This window comes from Gobius niger (genome assembly GCF_951799975.1).
Source record: "Gobius niger genome assembly, chromosome: 16".
NCBI lineage: Eukaryota > Metazoa > Chordata > Actinopteri > Gobiiformes > Gobiidae > Gobius > Gobius niger.
Genome location: NC_136867.1, coordinates 26479740 through 26494960, shown reverse-complemented (window position 1 = coordinate 26494960; position 15221 = coordinate 26479740). Strand labels below are relative to the sequence as shown.

The following is a 15221-nucleotide window of genomic DNA, read 5'->3' as shown; positions in this document are numbered from 1 at the left end:
AACAAAACAATTTTATGAAGAGTTTTCTACATGTTAAGTTGTGTTGTGTCTCGGGTTTAAATAAATATGTGATTTTTATTCAGATGTAGATTATGATCCGTTTCATTTACTTGCATATAGAACATTAAAGGCACACTGCATAACATTCAGAACTAATCTTTTGAAAGCAACACAAAATAGAGGTCGACTGATATATGTGTGTTTTTATAAAATAGGCTCATATAGACTTTGTGAAAGAGTCATACTGTCTTCTTAGGTTAAGCCTATTACTGTTGTGTTCTTTTAGTAAGACAGAAGGTTTAGTTTACCTGCATTACTAGCTTCGATCACTTCCTGTGATCTTCCTCAGAAGCGCCACCTGGTGGTGGAGGTGACGTGTCGTCAGCAGCTTACATGGAGTTTCCAGTCAGTAAAGAAGCTAAACTAAACCTGTCTTACTAAAAGAACAAAACAATAATAGGCTCATATAGACTTCCTGTTTATTTGCATTGGAAAGAGCTCCATCAGAGCTTTAAAATTAGCCCTTACTCAACTTCCCAGAATTTGTTTTTAAACTTCGAATCCTATTTCACATATTTTAAGTTTCAGACTTTTGCTTATACTTTTGGAACCAGAAGAGAGACTTAAGTTTTGTGGTTTTTAATCTGCTGATGTTTGTCTTTCAAATGAGCTCCTTCTGAAAAATCTATTACACATGAAAACATCAGCCCTACACCCCAATAAAGCGCCCCCTGCTGTCACAGTTCAACACTGACTCATTTTACAGCTTAGAAGCTTCATGCTCAGGACTATAAAACAATATCGGCATTAGCTCTAAAAAATCCACATCAGCGACCTCTGATACAAAACATGCTCCCTATGACCATCTAGTTACAGAGGATAATATTGCGCATTATATTTTAGTGCATTCATTCAGAGTTTTTATAGATTCTGTACTTTCACTTGTTTAAAGTCTGGTATCTTGAAAGTCATTTGACTCCAGTAGAAACTTAAAGCAGTGATTGAAATAATGTTTAAATGTATCGACAAAAGGCCTGAGCCTAAAAGTATTTGTTGATAAATGTGTATCTGACCCACTTCAGGACAAAGCACTGGGCCGAGGTCACGTGACTGGATCATGTGACCGACAGGTGCCTCAGGTGAAGCCCCGCCCCCTGCGGCTCTTATTTCAGGTCATTCAGCGCAGACGGAGATGGAAGGTAGGACTCTGCTCTGTTACTCTGTTACTCTTTATTCAGGCCAGGTTTAAAGCTGTGACCCGGTCTGGACTGGGTTTAGTCCTGGCTCAGACCAAGTTTAGATTTACATATGTTATGCTTGTACTTGACAATTGTCTGAAAAAACCCTGAAGTTTTTTATTTGTTGTTTTTCTTTCACAACTAAACAGTGACGCTCTGTCTGCAGCCCAGACTCCAGGGTGTCCCCTCTTTAGACAGCTACACTTTACAAGATCTCACTTGAAAGTCCTTGAATTATCAGGAATTTATGCTGATTTTGACATCACTTACACATCTGAGCAGACTTTTAGTGTCCTGACCCTCAACAAGTCCAGACTCAGAGGTCAGTGACGGACTCACACCTCGATGACATACGAGCTGCAGTCGACACATTAAAAGGCTGATAATGTCCAAAGACCAGCTTCATGTCTCTCACTATAAGCAGTTTGTACTGTTTAAGATACAAGGTTTGTTGTTTACATTTTGAACTACATGGCTGCAATTTTGTGGCTGCAGTTGTTGATTTTGTTCTTCTAAAACTAGGCTTTTGACAGAGTCAACATTTATTTTAATGTAGCATGTTATATGCACAGAACATGCAAATGTATACCGGAGACAAAAAGTTTATTATTTAGACAGGGACAGTGCACAATTTAACATTGACCAAAAGGAAAGATGCTTTGTACCAGGTTATAGCAAAAGTGCTCATTTCCACCTGTAATCCCTGGGCAGGTTGATGTTACAGTACTACGTCATATACGTTTTGACATCATTAAAAACATACATTTAATTTAAACAAGATTGGAACATTAGAACATTTTCTACCGGTCCTTTTTCTGGGTGAACGGTCGCTCCTTCATTACAGGTCATGAGCAAGTTTGTTTTTCTAGAAGCCATTTTTTAGTCAACTGCGCAAATCTTTTGATTGTCGTACTTGCAATAATCTCTGTTTGCAGTGTGTTCCACTGAAGGCAGATTTAGCGAAGGCAGTTTTACATTTTGTGACGCTGCATTCTCCTCTAGAAGTGGATCGAGTAGTTCGAGTCATTTTTTTAAATTTTTGGGTGGGTGGGAACTGCTTTCAATCTGTAAAGCACTTTGTGTTAGTTTTGATTGATTGATTGATTATCAGTACATAGAGTTACACATTTTCTCAGGGGAGGTGCAGTGACTCTATGGATAATTTTAAAAAGTAAGCAAACATTACAGTAGAATATTAGGGTTTTTTTCAGCATTCCATACTTATTTAGTATCTGACAATGGTGACAGCGCCTGGGTTTCTTATCATGGATCTTGAGTGCATATTTATGTAATGATTCAAGAGGCCCCAGAACCATTTTACAGCCTTGTGACCAACTCGATATACAATACATAAAGTGTGACAAGATCATCGAGTTCAGGTACAAATGGGACGCCTCTGTGGTAAGGGACCCCCGTATGTATCTAAAGTTGGACAAGTTAAATTATAGGCTTATATTTCTCCCATTCTAAAGACTTTGTCCCAGCACAGCACATAACTTGTCCACGTTTCACTACATTTTGAGGTCCTGAGTGCATTTCTAAAAAGCATCGTGCTGCGGAGGCTTCACTGTAGCTTCATCTGAACCCAGGACAGACGACAAGCGAGTCTCTAACATTCAGATGATTAATGATGTTTCCGTTTCAGATTCAAACAAGAGGAAAATGAAGCTGAGGCTGAAGTTCTACAGGAACAAACAGCAGCCAGGTAAAAAAGCAGAGTTCATTTTAACCACGTTTGAATTTAGTAACATAATGAATCAATCACTCAATTCAGTCGACTAAACCTAACATGAACAAAGCACAGGCCTGTTCCTCATATGAAGTTTTTATATAGTTACTAATAGACGACAAAAATATCTCTACATTTTACAAAAACATGACGAAAATATTGTTGCCAAAAATCACCTCTGCTCCAAAGTTCCGATGTGGCTTTGTCCATCTCTGCAGCGCCTCCAGACCCCGCTCGGGACCCGCCTCCGGACCCCTCTCCTCCGGACCCCTCTCCTCCGGACGCCCTCCGGTCCTGGGGTCAGTCCGTGGTCCAAACGGAGCAGAGGATGATGGAGTCTGGGCTGTCGGAGGAGGAGCAGGACGAGCTGCACACAGACCTGGAGAAACTCTGGGTCCAGATACGAATCCAGGTCCATAAGATCTTCAGTGAGGACTTCTGCCCAGGTACCGGATCCGACCAGCTTCAGCCCTGGTTTAGAGGAGAAGTTATTGAATGGATTGTGCTGAAATTGAGGCCTTTAAAGTGATGGGCCTGGGCCTCCATTTTGACGTACAGTAATATTAAATAATTATGTTTTTTCCTAAGTCAATCACTTTGCTGATCCCAGGAACTAATCAGAATCCCCAGGCGATCACTTTGACCAATGAGGCGAGCTTTCCTGTGAATCAATCAATCCAATCAGGAGGGTAGGGGGACCTGATTGTCTCTCTTATTTTGCAATCTTACAGACCATCACTTTAAGGGCCTGATCTATCTTGTGTTTCTGAACGCAGGCTGTAGACCAGACTTTAGTCGATGTTATTCACAGCAGTGGTTCCTCTCCAAGCTTTACCTTCTACAGAATGTGCTAGACTGAAATATTTCACTGTGGGTTTGGGGTTCACACTGGTGTGCAGAGCCCCGTGCTCTTTAACACTGGCGCTAGAGCGAGACCATCCGACAGTGTTTAACTCACAGTGGGAGAAAAAGTGTGTAGTTTGTCTTGCAGGCGATGTTAATGTAAAGAATAGGACAGCGAAGAAGAAGCAGCTTTAGCGCTTGTTTTAGTCAGTGCCAGTGATGCCAGTAATGAGTTAGTCTAATCCAGTGGTTCCCAAAGTGGGGTCCCTTGGGGGGCCGCAGAGGTACTACAGGGGGGCCCCCAAAGCTTGTCTGCAAAACAAGTACAATAAAAAAAGTTCATTTTGATAGGAAAATGCATTTATGTAGAGAAATGCACCAGTTTAAACCAGTATTTAGCCTACTGTCATTACTAGATGTTACTTTAAAAAAAAATCCTTTGAATGGAGTAAACTATTATGATTTGGGGGGCCCCGAGAGTTTTTCTGATGAATAAGGGGTCCACGATGTCCTGGACTTTGGGAATGGCTGCTCTAATCTGACGAGTAATCTAGCACATTACTTTTTCAAAGTTACTTTTCCAAGTCACTGTGAGTTACTATTCTGACAATTTCCTTAAGACAAATATATTATTTTTTCTTGCGTCTCGTGGAGTGACGTAACGTATGTGAAAAGTCACATTTTCCGCCTGAAAACATTCACGACATAAACGTAAACAACAATAGAGAGATGGAAATATGTCACTTTTCTGAATCGAGCAGCTTTGTCTATGTTAAAATAATGCATTGGTTTTATATAGCGCTTTTCTGGACACACAAAGATGCTTTACACATTGCACTATTCGTTCACGCCACACTCTACTACTATTATAGCCACAGCTGCCCTAGGGTAGACTAACGGAAGCGAGGCAACCAGTCCACCACCACTCACTCACTCACTCCATTCACCCAGGCTTCCTGGTGTTACCAAACGGTCTCCCATCCAAGTCCTGACCAGGTCCTTCCTGCTTGGCCTCCAAGGTCTGACGGGATCGGCCAAATGCACTTCCGGTAATGCAAGTTTTGTCAAAATCGGTTCATTCTCATTTTGAGGCGGGGGAGGGGATGCAACTGATAAAGTAACTTGTAGTCTAACTTAGCTACTTTTAAAATCAAGTGATCAGGACAGTAACTAAAGGAGTAATCAGGATTCTGTAATCAGACACATTTTTCAAGTACGCTAGTCAGCAGACCGCGCCTCAGCCGATCCCATGTTTCTCAGGCGACGCCTTTGTTTGTGCAAGATGCCAAACTTCAACTTGAACAACGCTGTTCCTGCACCAGGCGGAAGATCAGACCCTTTGTCATGGTAGGAGGTGGTGTGAAGAAAATAAAACCCAAAATGCAGGACTGCAACAAAACTAGTGATGTTTAATTGACGAAAACCAAAATAACAAAATCCAGAGATAACCAAAAACCGGGGCTGACATAGACAATGACGCGACAAAGGACAAGGGAAACACAGGGGTGTAAATACAAGAGGAAACGGGGCACAGGTGAAACACATCAGGGCGGGGCAGGCAGGTAATGAGGGAAGTAAAGCAAAATCACAAGGACAGAACCCATGTCAAAATAAAACACAGGACTAGACCAAAGACAAAAGATGCCATCAAATCTATATTTCTTGGAAAATTATGACATCGCTTGATTTTTTTTTTTTGCAGAAGCTCACAGAAAATGCAATAATTACAGTCTGAAACATATTCAGCTGCAGTTTTGCTTGAAATTGTACACATTTTTTTTGTGCACATTTGCCACTCGCATCCTCATCCTTCTGTTTGCAAATCTAAAGAAATTAAAAATGCGCAGATGTTTAGCGTTTGGGCACTAAGAATGAAAAATCTGGCTAATAAAATGGCCTGTTCTGTGTTCAGACGGCCTCCGCGCGGCTGTGGACTGTGTTCTGGACCAGGAGGACGTGGACCGGCGCTGGCTGGACCTTCCTTCGGACCAGGTCCCGGTTTGGAGGCCGAGTCGGACTTTACAGAACCACAACGAGCTCCTGCAGCGGATGGTCCGGTCCAGACTGAGGCCTCAGACCAAAGACCAGCCCAAGAGCCCAGAAGAGACCAGACTGAGCTCCTCTGTCAAACAGGAGGTGAGAAAACTGATCTTTAAGTCGGGCAGTTTTTACATTTATCAATGAATTTGTTGGAAGTGCATTTTTAAATAGTGGGATTGTTATAAACCTTAATTAAACATGCTATAAATCAACAGTTGAAACAGTTTTGAATATGAGCAGAAGTAAAAAGTATTGTGTAAAGCGGTTTAATCACATTTGCTCTGCTTTTAAGAGTTATCTTGCTGGATATGTTTTGATTCAGTTTGACATTGAGCGTTTACGGTTTGTTTTGTGTGTGTTTGTGTAAGATAAGAATATTTGTAATGAAAATGAAAGAGACTTCAGGAAGAATAGCTCCTGTAAGTCAGAAGCTAATGGTTCTCTCACGTGCAGCACTTAGTATTATACAAATATTACACATTTACGTAATGCTTTGAATAATTAAAAAAAAATCTGTGTTGAAAACGTTTACTTCTTGACAATAAACTACATTTGAAAGCTTTTGAACACTTTTATACTTTAAAGGGACTATACAGAGTTTAAAAGTATTTTCCTCCCCCTACATGTTCCAGCCATGTCCTAATGTGTAGAATGAGCTCAGACCTGTTCACCACAACTGCCTCTAAAATCCTGCACTGTCACTCAAAAAGGTGTTAATTCGGGTCCGAAGTGCCGTTATGCATGAGCTTAATATAGAAGGTGCAGTTACACGTATGACCTGAGGTGGCAGTAGTGAGCATAAAATGGCTGACTTGCATCTAGCCCCTTTAAAGGCACTGTGCATAACATCTTGAATCAAACTGTTGTCAGAAAAACAGAACATAATGACCATAATACAAGATAGCCTTTATTGATCTTGCATTTCATGTGTCATGTCTATACACATGAAATATTTTCCAGTTTGTAATCCAAGAATTGATTTGGATGAGGACCTGACTGATTTAGATCTCATATTTGGCGGCTGTTTGTCAACATTTCCATGGACACCATTGGAGACTTCCCGCTCCCAGGGGAGCTGAGCCGCTCACATATCACAAGTTTGTGTTGCCATGTTTTAGGTTTTTTCAACAGAACACAACACAATAATGCTTGTATTTAATTTTATTTATTGGCCAAATTATTACGTGGTACAGCTTTGAATAGAATCCTGAATTTGTAGTTTTAACTAAGAAAATTTAGTAATTATATGTTACAAAATAGCACAGAAAAAATGTAAAGGAGCTAGATGCAAGTTAGCCATTTTATACTCACTACTGTCACCCCAGGTTATATGTGTAACTGCAGCTTCTATATTAAGCCTGTGCATGACGGCACTTACCTGAATTGACACCTTTTTGAGTGACAGGATTTTAGAGGCAGTTGTGGTGAACAGGCCTGGGCTCATTCAACACATTAGGACATTGATGGAACATGCATTTTTTAAACTCCGTATAGTCCCTTTAACGTACAAAACTTTAAAAAACGGGGGAAACTGGAATGTGGTTATATGTAGGGACCATTTGAAATGGCCTTATTAAAGTTTTAGGGCCCGAATCTGACATGTAAAGTAAAACGGCGTCATTAACCTCTTAACCCCTGCCTGAACCCGAGTGCATTTTCTCCACTTTCTCCAAATCTAAAAGCTTCTTGACTGGAGCTTCAAGCCTATATAGGCCAGAGAAACGCCTCATTTGAAAGCTAAGACCTATAAAAACTAATGTTAACGGATCTTTTTCTTCGTGTTGTTGCTGTCACATTTTGGACTTCTTTGTCATCTAATTTTTCCATGTTTTTGTTCAGCTTTCATCACATTTTTGTCACATCTTTGTCGCTCTTTCATCCTTTTTTTCATCTCTATTTTGATGCTGTTTCGTTGTTGAGGCTTGTAGATTTGGGCAAAGCCGAACTGGGGAAAATGTGCTCAGTTCTGGTGGGAAATAATCTAAAAGCTTCTTGAAAAAAAGCGGCGACAGAAATGAGATGAAAACACAACAACAACAAAATAATCAGTGACAAAAAAGTGACAGAAATGCAACAAAAAAAGTGTCAAAAAAGCATCAGAACTGACAAAAATAGTCAAAAAAGTGATAAAAACTCTACGAAAGAGTGAAAAGCTTCCTGCCGATGGTCCACTTTTGCACATGAGTGATCGCTTGGTCATTGACTCCCCATAATGTGATAACTGCAGTAAAAGTGTACCTCGTTGTGCTAATACTTCACCGATCCTCTCCCTCAGGTGCTGAGACTGGGCGGGGTTCTCCTCGGGGACCTCCTGCTCCTCTCTCGGTCCGTGGTCCGATCGTACCCGAGTCACATGGACATTTTGAACCACTTCCTGAAACTTTACCACAACATGTTCAGACTCCGCCTCCAGGAGCTCACAGACGCCTCATTGGACGACAGCGACCGCGCCTACCTGCTGCTCTGGGCCAATCACAGCTACCCACAGTAAGAAAGGTTTTTGATACCAGAATCGGATCAGGGCTGCATTTGGACAGACTTGTAAATATAATGATTGTGTTTCAGGGAAGTGCTGCTTCACCCCGAGCTCCGAGACCGACTGAAGACCCAAGACCTGGGACCTTTACTGAGTCCTCTGGTCCATGAGAGGGTCCAGGGCCAGCAGCTGGAGTCTACCCAGGTACAGGCCGCGATCTCGACCGATCAACAGGGTCTGGATGGGTTGAAATGGTCTCGCTCTCACAGGGCCGGGTGCGGAGGTGGCTGGGGAAGGCTCTGCAGAAGGAGGAGGGTCTGTGGAGGTCTGGAGGGTCCGAGCTGATCGACGGGTTTCACTTCAGTCCTTTGGCGCTGGACGTCATTCAGGTCCAAGTCCGCCCAGTTCACCCTCTTGCGAATGTGTTATTTTTAATTATATTAAACTAAATGACGTTTCAGCTGACAGACGGAGCTCTAAAGGAACTGAAGTGTCTGACTCCAGACCAGCGACCGGATCAGAACCGGATCATGTCCGAGGCCCAGGACTTCCTCAGCAGGTGACATGATGTTACAGACATGAACTTCTTTCATTTGGATCATTTTAGATTTAACTAAACATGAGCTCAGTTAAGCTCACAGATGAAGCGTGTTGTCGGTGTTAGCTTGAACACTGACTCCACAGTGGTGTTCCCAGATACGTGCGCTCCCTGGAGGAGTTCCTCAAGGAGCCCCACAGCACCTCCGCGTCCGTCCTGAAGGCCCAGCTCGTCTGTGAGGAGCAGCTCAGGTGCCTCCACAAAATGCCACTTTCATTTTCTTTGAATTTACCCAGAATATTTATTTATTTTTTATTCCAAAACGTTGCTGCCTTCAGGGGCTTTGTGCAGAGTCAGGAAATGCCGACTTCACAGAAGCAGAGCTGTTTGGACTCGCTGTCTGCACTGAGGGATTGTGGGTATTGTAGTCTGACCAGCACCATAAGATCACAGCTCAAGGTGAGTTTGGACCAGGCATTAAAGGCTTCAGTAGTGTCTTATGTTTAGTCCTGGTTAAACATTTATTTTACTCTCAGCCGCTCCTGTCCGGGCTGTGGACTGCGTCCTGGGTCTCGGGGACAGTCCCGGTCCTAGACCAGCTCCTGGACTTCATGAGTCCTGAACTGGACCAACTGCAGGACCTGAAGCCGAGCTGTCGCCAGGTAACACTGTCTCACGCCTGGTTCTTGATAAAGTCCTGTGTTATCCCATCTTATACTTGCTTCTGTAGTGTAGCCATAACGTCGGCTCTCAGGCAGCATATGTTTTGGTTTGCATGTTAACATGACACACAAGGGTGGTGCTTATTCCTCTTCATGTGGAGGTGTAGCCAGACTCGAATGGTGAGACTGGAGCAATGTCTTGAGTTCATGTCTCTGATTCCCTCACTTATGGTAACAAAACCTTTCCTAGAAAAGACATGACGGCTTCCTGCATGTACACAGTCTCTGACATTTTAGTTTGTTCTACAATTGATTCGGCTTTAGTCCTGTGGTTTAGTCCTGGTTTAGTTCAGGACCAGGTCAGTGCTGGTTTAGACCTGGCTTTACTCTGTCCTCTCTGCAGACCGTCCTGACTCGTCTACACCAGGAGGTGGCGCTGCGTTTTGTTAAAAACCTGCTTAAGTCCAAGAAGCAAAGTCAGGAGGAGCAGGAGGGCGGAGCCAGCAGGCTGAAGGCCGACGCCCATAAACTGCACACCTTTTTCACAGATGCCCTTCCACAGGTGAGACTATGTTCCCTATTCTGTACTATGTAGAGGTCAAGCCATATGGTAGAAAGTACTGCACTAAAAATGTATCACGCTCCTGGAAAGTGAGCATCGATCGCCGCTAAATGGACCACAAATTTGAGCAAAAACACGGCCATGTCAAAAATGGGATTGATTCTATTATCTGGGTTCCTCCAGGGCTGTGTCTTAGGTCCAACACTCTTCAACGAAAGTTAAATACAAATAACGAGCTCTGTGACACGGCTAGTAAAGTGTGCTGTGTGTTTGTGGCTTATGATCTGTTTTGTAACGATCACATGTGTTAAGTTTAATTCACCAAGGTTTTTCTGTGTTTTTTTTAATTACTTTTATTGTGTATTGTCGTCTTGTTTCAGGGTGCAGCGTGCGACTGGACCACACAGGTCCTGGGCCAGATCTCTGAAGTCCTCAGACTCCAGGACCAAGACTTGATCCAACTGGAATTGACCTCCCTGATCCGGACCTGCCCCGACCTCAGGTACCGCGAGGGCATGTGATACACTCGATTATAAGTCATACTACTCATTTACATTCTGTATAATGAGTGGTCGAGACTTTAAACCTAAATAGCTTACAACTACTCAGAAAGCAGATACGAAGAAAGTTTGCCTGTCGAATTAGGCTGTTTATTCTATGAAGTAAATGAGGCAGCAGCAGAAAAGAGATAAATAAAACGATACAATAGGCTTAAAAAGTAGAAGTTTCGACATGAATTGTGAGGCTAGAGCAATAAATATTGATACAAATTGCTGCCAAAATATTCTACTGTTCTTTAGTGTAAAATTATGCAAAAAAAGTAAAAAGTAAATCTTCAATATCGGGTCTGAAAAAGATCTGATCGAGGTCTAAACCAGGACGAAAACCAGGCTTGAACCAGGACTAACACGGGTGAGGCACTCAGACCTGAACAAACAGAGGCAGGTGAGTCCGTGACACCTGAGTCAGGCCACGCCTGCGTCACCATGGAAACCAGATCACAGCCAGGTCCCAGTGAAACCAGACCCCGTCACTATTCAATCTGGATTTTACGTGAATCATGCCAATACGCTAGTCTGACTAGATTATTCTACTCTGTCAAAAGGGTCCTTCATTTTGGCACAGATCTGACACTTTTAATGCCCTGCGGAAACCCTGCTTAAAACTGATCTGAACGTTTTTCTTTTGTACAGTTCAAAGCTTGTTTTCATGTAGGTACTTAGGCATAATTTACCTGTTAAAATGTACTAAAAATATGTAAAAAAAAAAACATAAAAAAGATTGATAGCATGTAAGTTGTAGTTTATCCCTCTATATGTTGCCTTTGTAATGATGTACAATGAGCGGGAGCACTTGTGACTTTTGTTGTTGAATACCGAAGTAGCATTATGCAGTACTACAACAAAAAACAATACCTCTACTTAGGATATAAATGAAAGACAATTGATGACAGTGGCCTTTTTATGTACTCGTGATCATTGCTCAAGAAGAAAACAATAAAAACACAGCCCCAGAGATGCACATTTACGTGAAGAAACCACTGAGTCAGTGTTTAAGTTGCCCAAGATGTTAGCATGCTACTAGTTAGCATTTAGCTTCAACAGCTCAGCTCTGACATCTGAAAAAGAAAGCCCTGAGCCACACTCCAAACATCTAGCCTTGGATACAACATGTGACAGAGGTCAGAGCAAGCTGTTACTGTAGTATTTCCTCAGTGTTCATAGATGTGTTTATTGTGTTGAAGCCATTGACAGTTGATTGATGACAGTTGCTAACCGGTAGCATGCTAATGTCTTGAGCAGCTTGAACACTAACTCAGACTCTGTTGACATGATAAACTGTAAAAATCACAGAGAAAGGTTTTCTGGACTGAATATTGCATAATGCTACTTTGGTATTCAAAATGGCGGCCGGAACTATGTGTGATGTCATTGGAAACGCTTGTATAACATTTTTACCACACAAACAATACTGAACACCAAATAGCAATAAAATGATGTATGATACATTTTCTATTGTTAAATAATTTCTAACAAACATCACCGTCCTCCCCTCGTCTCCTCAGCGCGCCGCACATCTCCAGACTCCTCTTCCTCAAAGGCGGCCAATCAGCTACCTCGATTCGCCGGATCAAGCGCGGCGTGGAGGAGACCCGCCCGCCGCCTTCGCAGACCAATCAGAGCCCTGCGTTCTTCTCCAGGATCCAGGTGAAGTGGCTCCACGACAAGATGGCGCGGATGGATCTGACGCACAGGACGTAACTTCATGATAAGATGAACGATTTAAGTTAAAAGCTAAATGCTGCTAATGTCTTTTCAACACGCTGCATTACCCACTGACGCCAGCAGAGGGCCACAGACAAAGTGAAACCACAAGAGGTCAGAGTTGAACATCTGACCTTTTTTGCTGTTTAGACATTTTGCAGGATTGTGGAGAGAGACGGTACCGGAACTTTGCATCAGAACTACTGCACATTCATAAAATTAACCACAAAACAAAAAACCCATGGAATTGCGGACACACTTTTGCCATATTTCTCCGATACCAGAGTCTTCAGTGACTGCCATTGTTTTGTCTTGTGCATTGTTGGGGGGAATGCTTTGAAATTGTATTTAGTTACAGAACACTGAATGCTCACCTTGAAATATATTTTGTAATGTATTCCGTTATTTTGTCCGTTCAGAGAGTATTGTAAATACTTAGAATACTTTCACATTGTTTTGTATAATAGTGTATTATTAAGAAGATGTTTAGGCTACACTTGTTACACGTCTGTTACCAACTTATTTACCATTACTTAAAGATGAAAAAACTGCACAGCCCCGAAGAACAGCTGTTATGATCTTTTCTTTCTTATTGTTGTGATTATGAAACTGATATTAAAGGGACTATACAGAGTTTAAAAATGTTAAAACTAACTTTTGCTCCCCCTACATGTTCCAGCCTTGTCCTAATGTGTAGAATGAGCTCAGACCTGTTCACCCCAACTGCCTCTAAAATCCTGCACTGTCACTCAAAACAGTGTTACTTCGGGTCTGAAGTGCCGTCATGCACGAGCTTAATATAGAAGCTGCAGTTACACATCAGACCTGAGGTGGCAGTAGTGAGTATAAAATGACCAACTTGCACCTAGTCTCTTTAATGATTGAGTACTGTGATGGATTTCTTTGATTTTAAGAAAATAACTTTATTCTAAACACCCTCAAGTGAAAGACCAACAGTACCTCAATACAGTTACTCAAAATGAGTATTCTAAAGACAATACGTATTCTAAATACATGTACCCAGTTATTCATTTGTTGTAAACTAAACGTGGCCATTATCATGTTGCTGTACAGATACAAGTAGTTTTTTCCCCATATTTATTAGATTTCTTTCACTACTACTATACAGTACAAAACAAATACCCTCTTGAAAACTTACTTTGCCACACTTGTAAAATTAGATTTAAAGCCACACTGCGGAACATTCCTCATTCTCCAACAACCCTGCCTAAGGTGAAATGTTACACAGTGTGGCTCTGAATAATAATAATAATAAAAAAAAACAGCAATATCTATCAGACTTCTGGAAAAATATAATCATCAAAATAACTAAATAACAGCTGTCTGCTTGTTTTTTTTTTTTTTTTCAAAAATTGTTGAATATTTAGCCTACATTGATACTAATTGTACTGAGGCTGCGGAATAAAAAGTTAGAGAAGAAAGTTCTCTGCAGCTTTTGTTTAATAAGTCCAGCTGCTTTTTGTTTCAAATAATAGATAGTGGTTTAATTGTATACAATTATATTACACTATCTCAAAGTTTGTGAATGGAAGTGTGTAAAGTTTTTGATAATATTATCACGTGGTATCATACTCTCCATCCATCCATCCATCTATCTATCTATCTATCTATCTATCTATCTATCTATCTATCTATCTATCTATCTATCTATCTATCTATCTATCTATCTATCTATCTATCTATCTATCTATCTATCTATCTATCTATCTATCTATCTATCTATCTATCTATCTATCTATCTATCTATCTATCTATCTACAGTATCTCTCTCTCTATCTCTCTATCTCTCTATCTCTCTATCTCTCTATCTCTCTATCTATCTATCTATCTATCTATCTATCTATCTATCTATCTATCTACAGTATCTCTCTCTCTATCTCTCTATCTCTCTATCTCTCTCTCTCTCTCTCTATCTATCTATCTATCTATCTACAGTATCCATCCAAGCATTCACTGTGGTTTCAATAAGATTCTGCTATGTCAAAAGTGTTGCATTCATTTTTCTCCAAGATCTTGTACTGGATGATGGGAGAGTGTGACCACTGTGCAGAGCCTTCACCAGCACGAGCGTGACGAATCCCGGCATTGTCATCTGGGATTATGCCTGTGCCATCAGTGAAGAAGAAATCCACTGAATAACCTGGTCACTCAGGTCATCAGCTGATCTCATAGTGTTCCTGAACCTCGACCTACAGAGCATTTCCTTCCCTGTGGCGCCCTCTTGCGTCCTCCCCCGCCTTCACCACCACCACAGCAGCAGCAGCAGCAGCTCCCGTCGCAGCCGTGCGCGTGTGTGTGGGACATTTGAGGCTCGCTGACGGCGCAAACCCGATCCCCGTCCCCCTCTTCTCCCTCTCTCTCCCCCTCAACAACCAGCCAACCAGCGGCCAAAACAACCACGAGCCAGCCAACCTCTCCAGCCGTGCGCGCACTGCTCACCTCTCCATACCCGGGTAAGTCATTTATTTTTCCCTTTTCCCTCCTCGCCATTCCTCCACCAACCACCACCACCATGACGGGCCAAGTTTGGGCGCTGTGCCGCACTGTTTGTCACCGGAGCTCGCTGCGAGTGCGTGCGGATGGTTCTTCGGGGGGGAATGAACGCCTTTTAACGCGGAGGGGGACCAGTGTATAGGGCGAAGGGGAGGGCCCACACTCACACACACCGTTCCGCAAATGTTCCATGACGCGCTCGTAGGGGGGTTTTCAGGGGGTTTTCACGCCGATTGCCCCGCGCTCCTCCTCGACTCACGGGCAGGGTTCCCCCGCGTTTGTCCCCCCCCCTCACCCCCACCCCCCCCTCACGCTGTCAGTGTCAGCGGAGGAGCCCGGGACACGGCAGGGCGCG

The 15221-nt window shown here is 42.4% G+C and overlaps 2 protein-coding genes across 5 annotated transcripts in view; both read left to right on the top strand.

Moving 5' to 3' along the window:
* Nucleotides 1-1192: 1192 nt before the first annotated feature.
* LOC306976387 (tumor necrosis factor alpha-induced protein 2-like) lies at nt 1193-14830 on the top strand (the record flags this gene model as incomplete). Its single annotated transcript, XM_079574304.1, has 15 exons — nt 1193-1199; nt 2884-2943; nt 3186-3413; nt 5723-5946; nt 8126-8337; nt 8416-8530; nt 8596-8715; nt 8788-8885; nt 9023-9115; nt 9203-9323; nt 9401-9526; nt 9930-10088; nt 10469-10590; nt 12154-12345; nt 14569-14830. The coding sequence occupies 15 exons, from the start codon at nt 1193-1195 to the stop codon at nt 14828-14830; spliced, it is 2139 nt and encodes a 712-aa protein (XP_079430430.1).
* hivep2b (HIVEP zinc finger 2b) overlaps nt 14623-15221 on the top strand; it is a 60744-nt gene continuing 60145 nt past the window's right edge. For all 4 annotated transcript variants that reach the window (XM_079573354.1, XM_079573352.1, XM_079573353.1 and 1 more), the window contains exon 1: nt 14623-14826. The gene's annotated coding sequence lies outside the window, so the exon portion shown is untranslated. The remainder of the gene's footprint in view (nt 14827-15221) is intronic.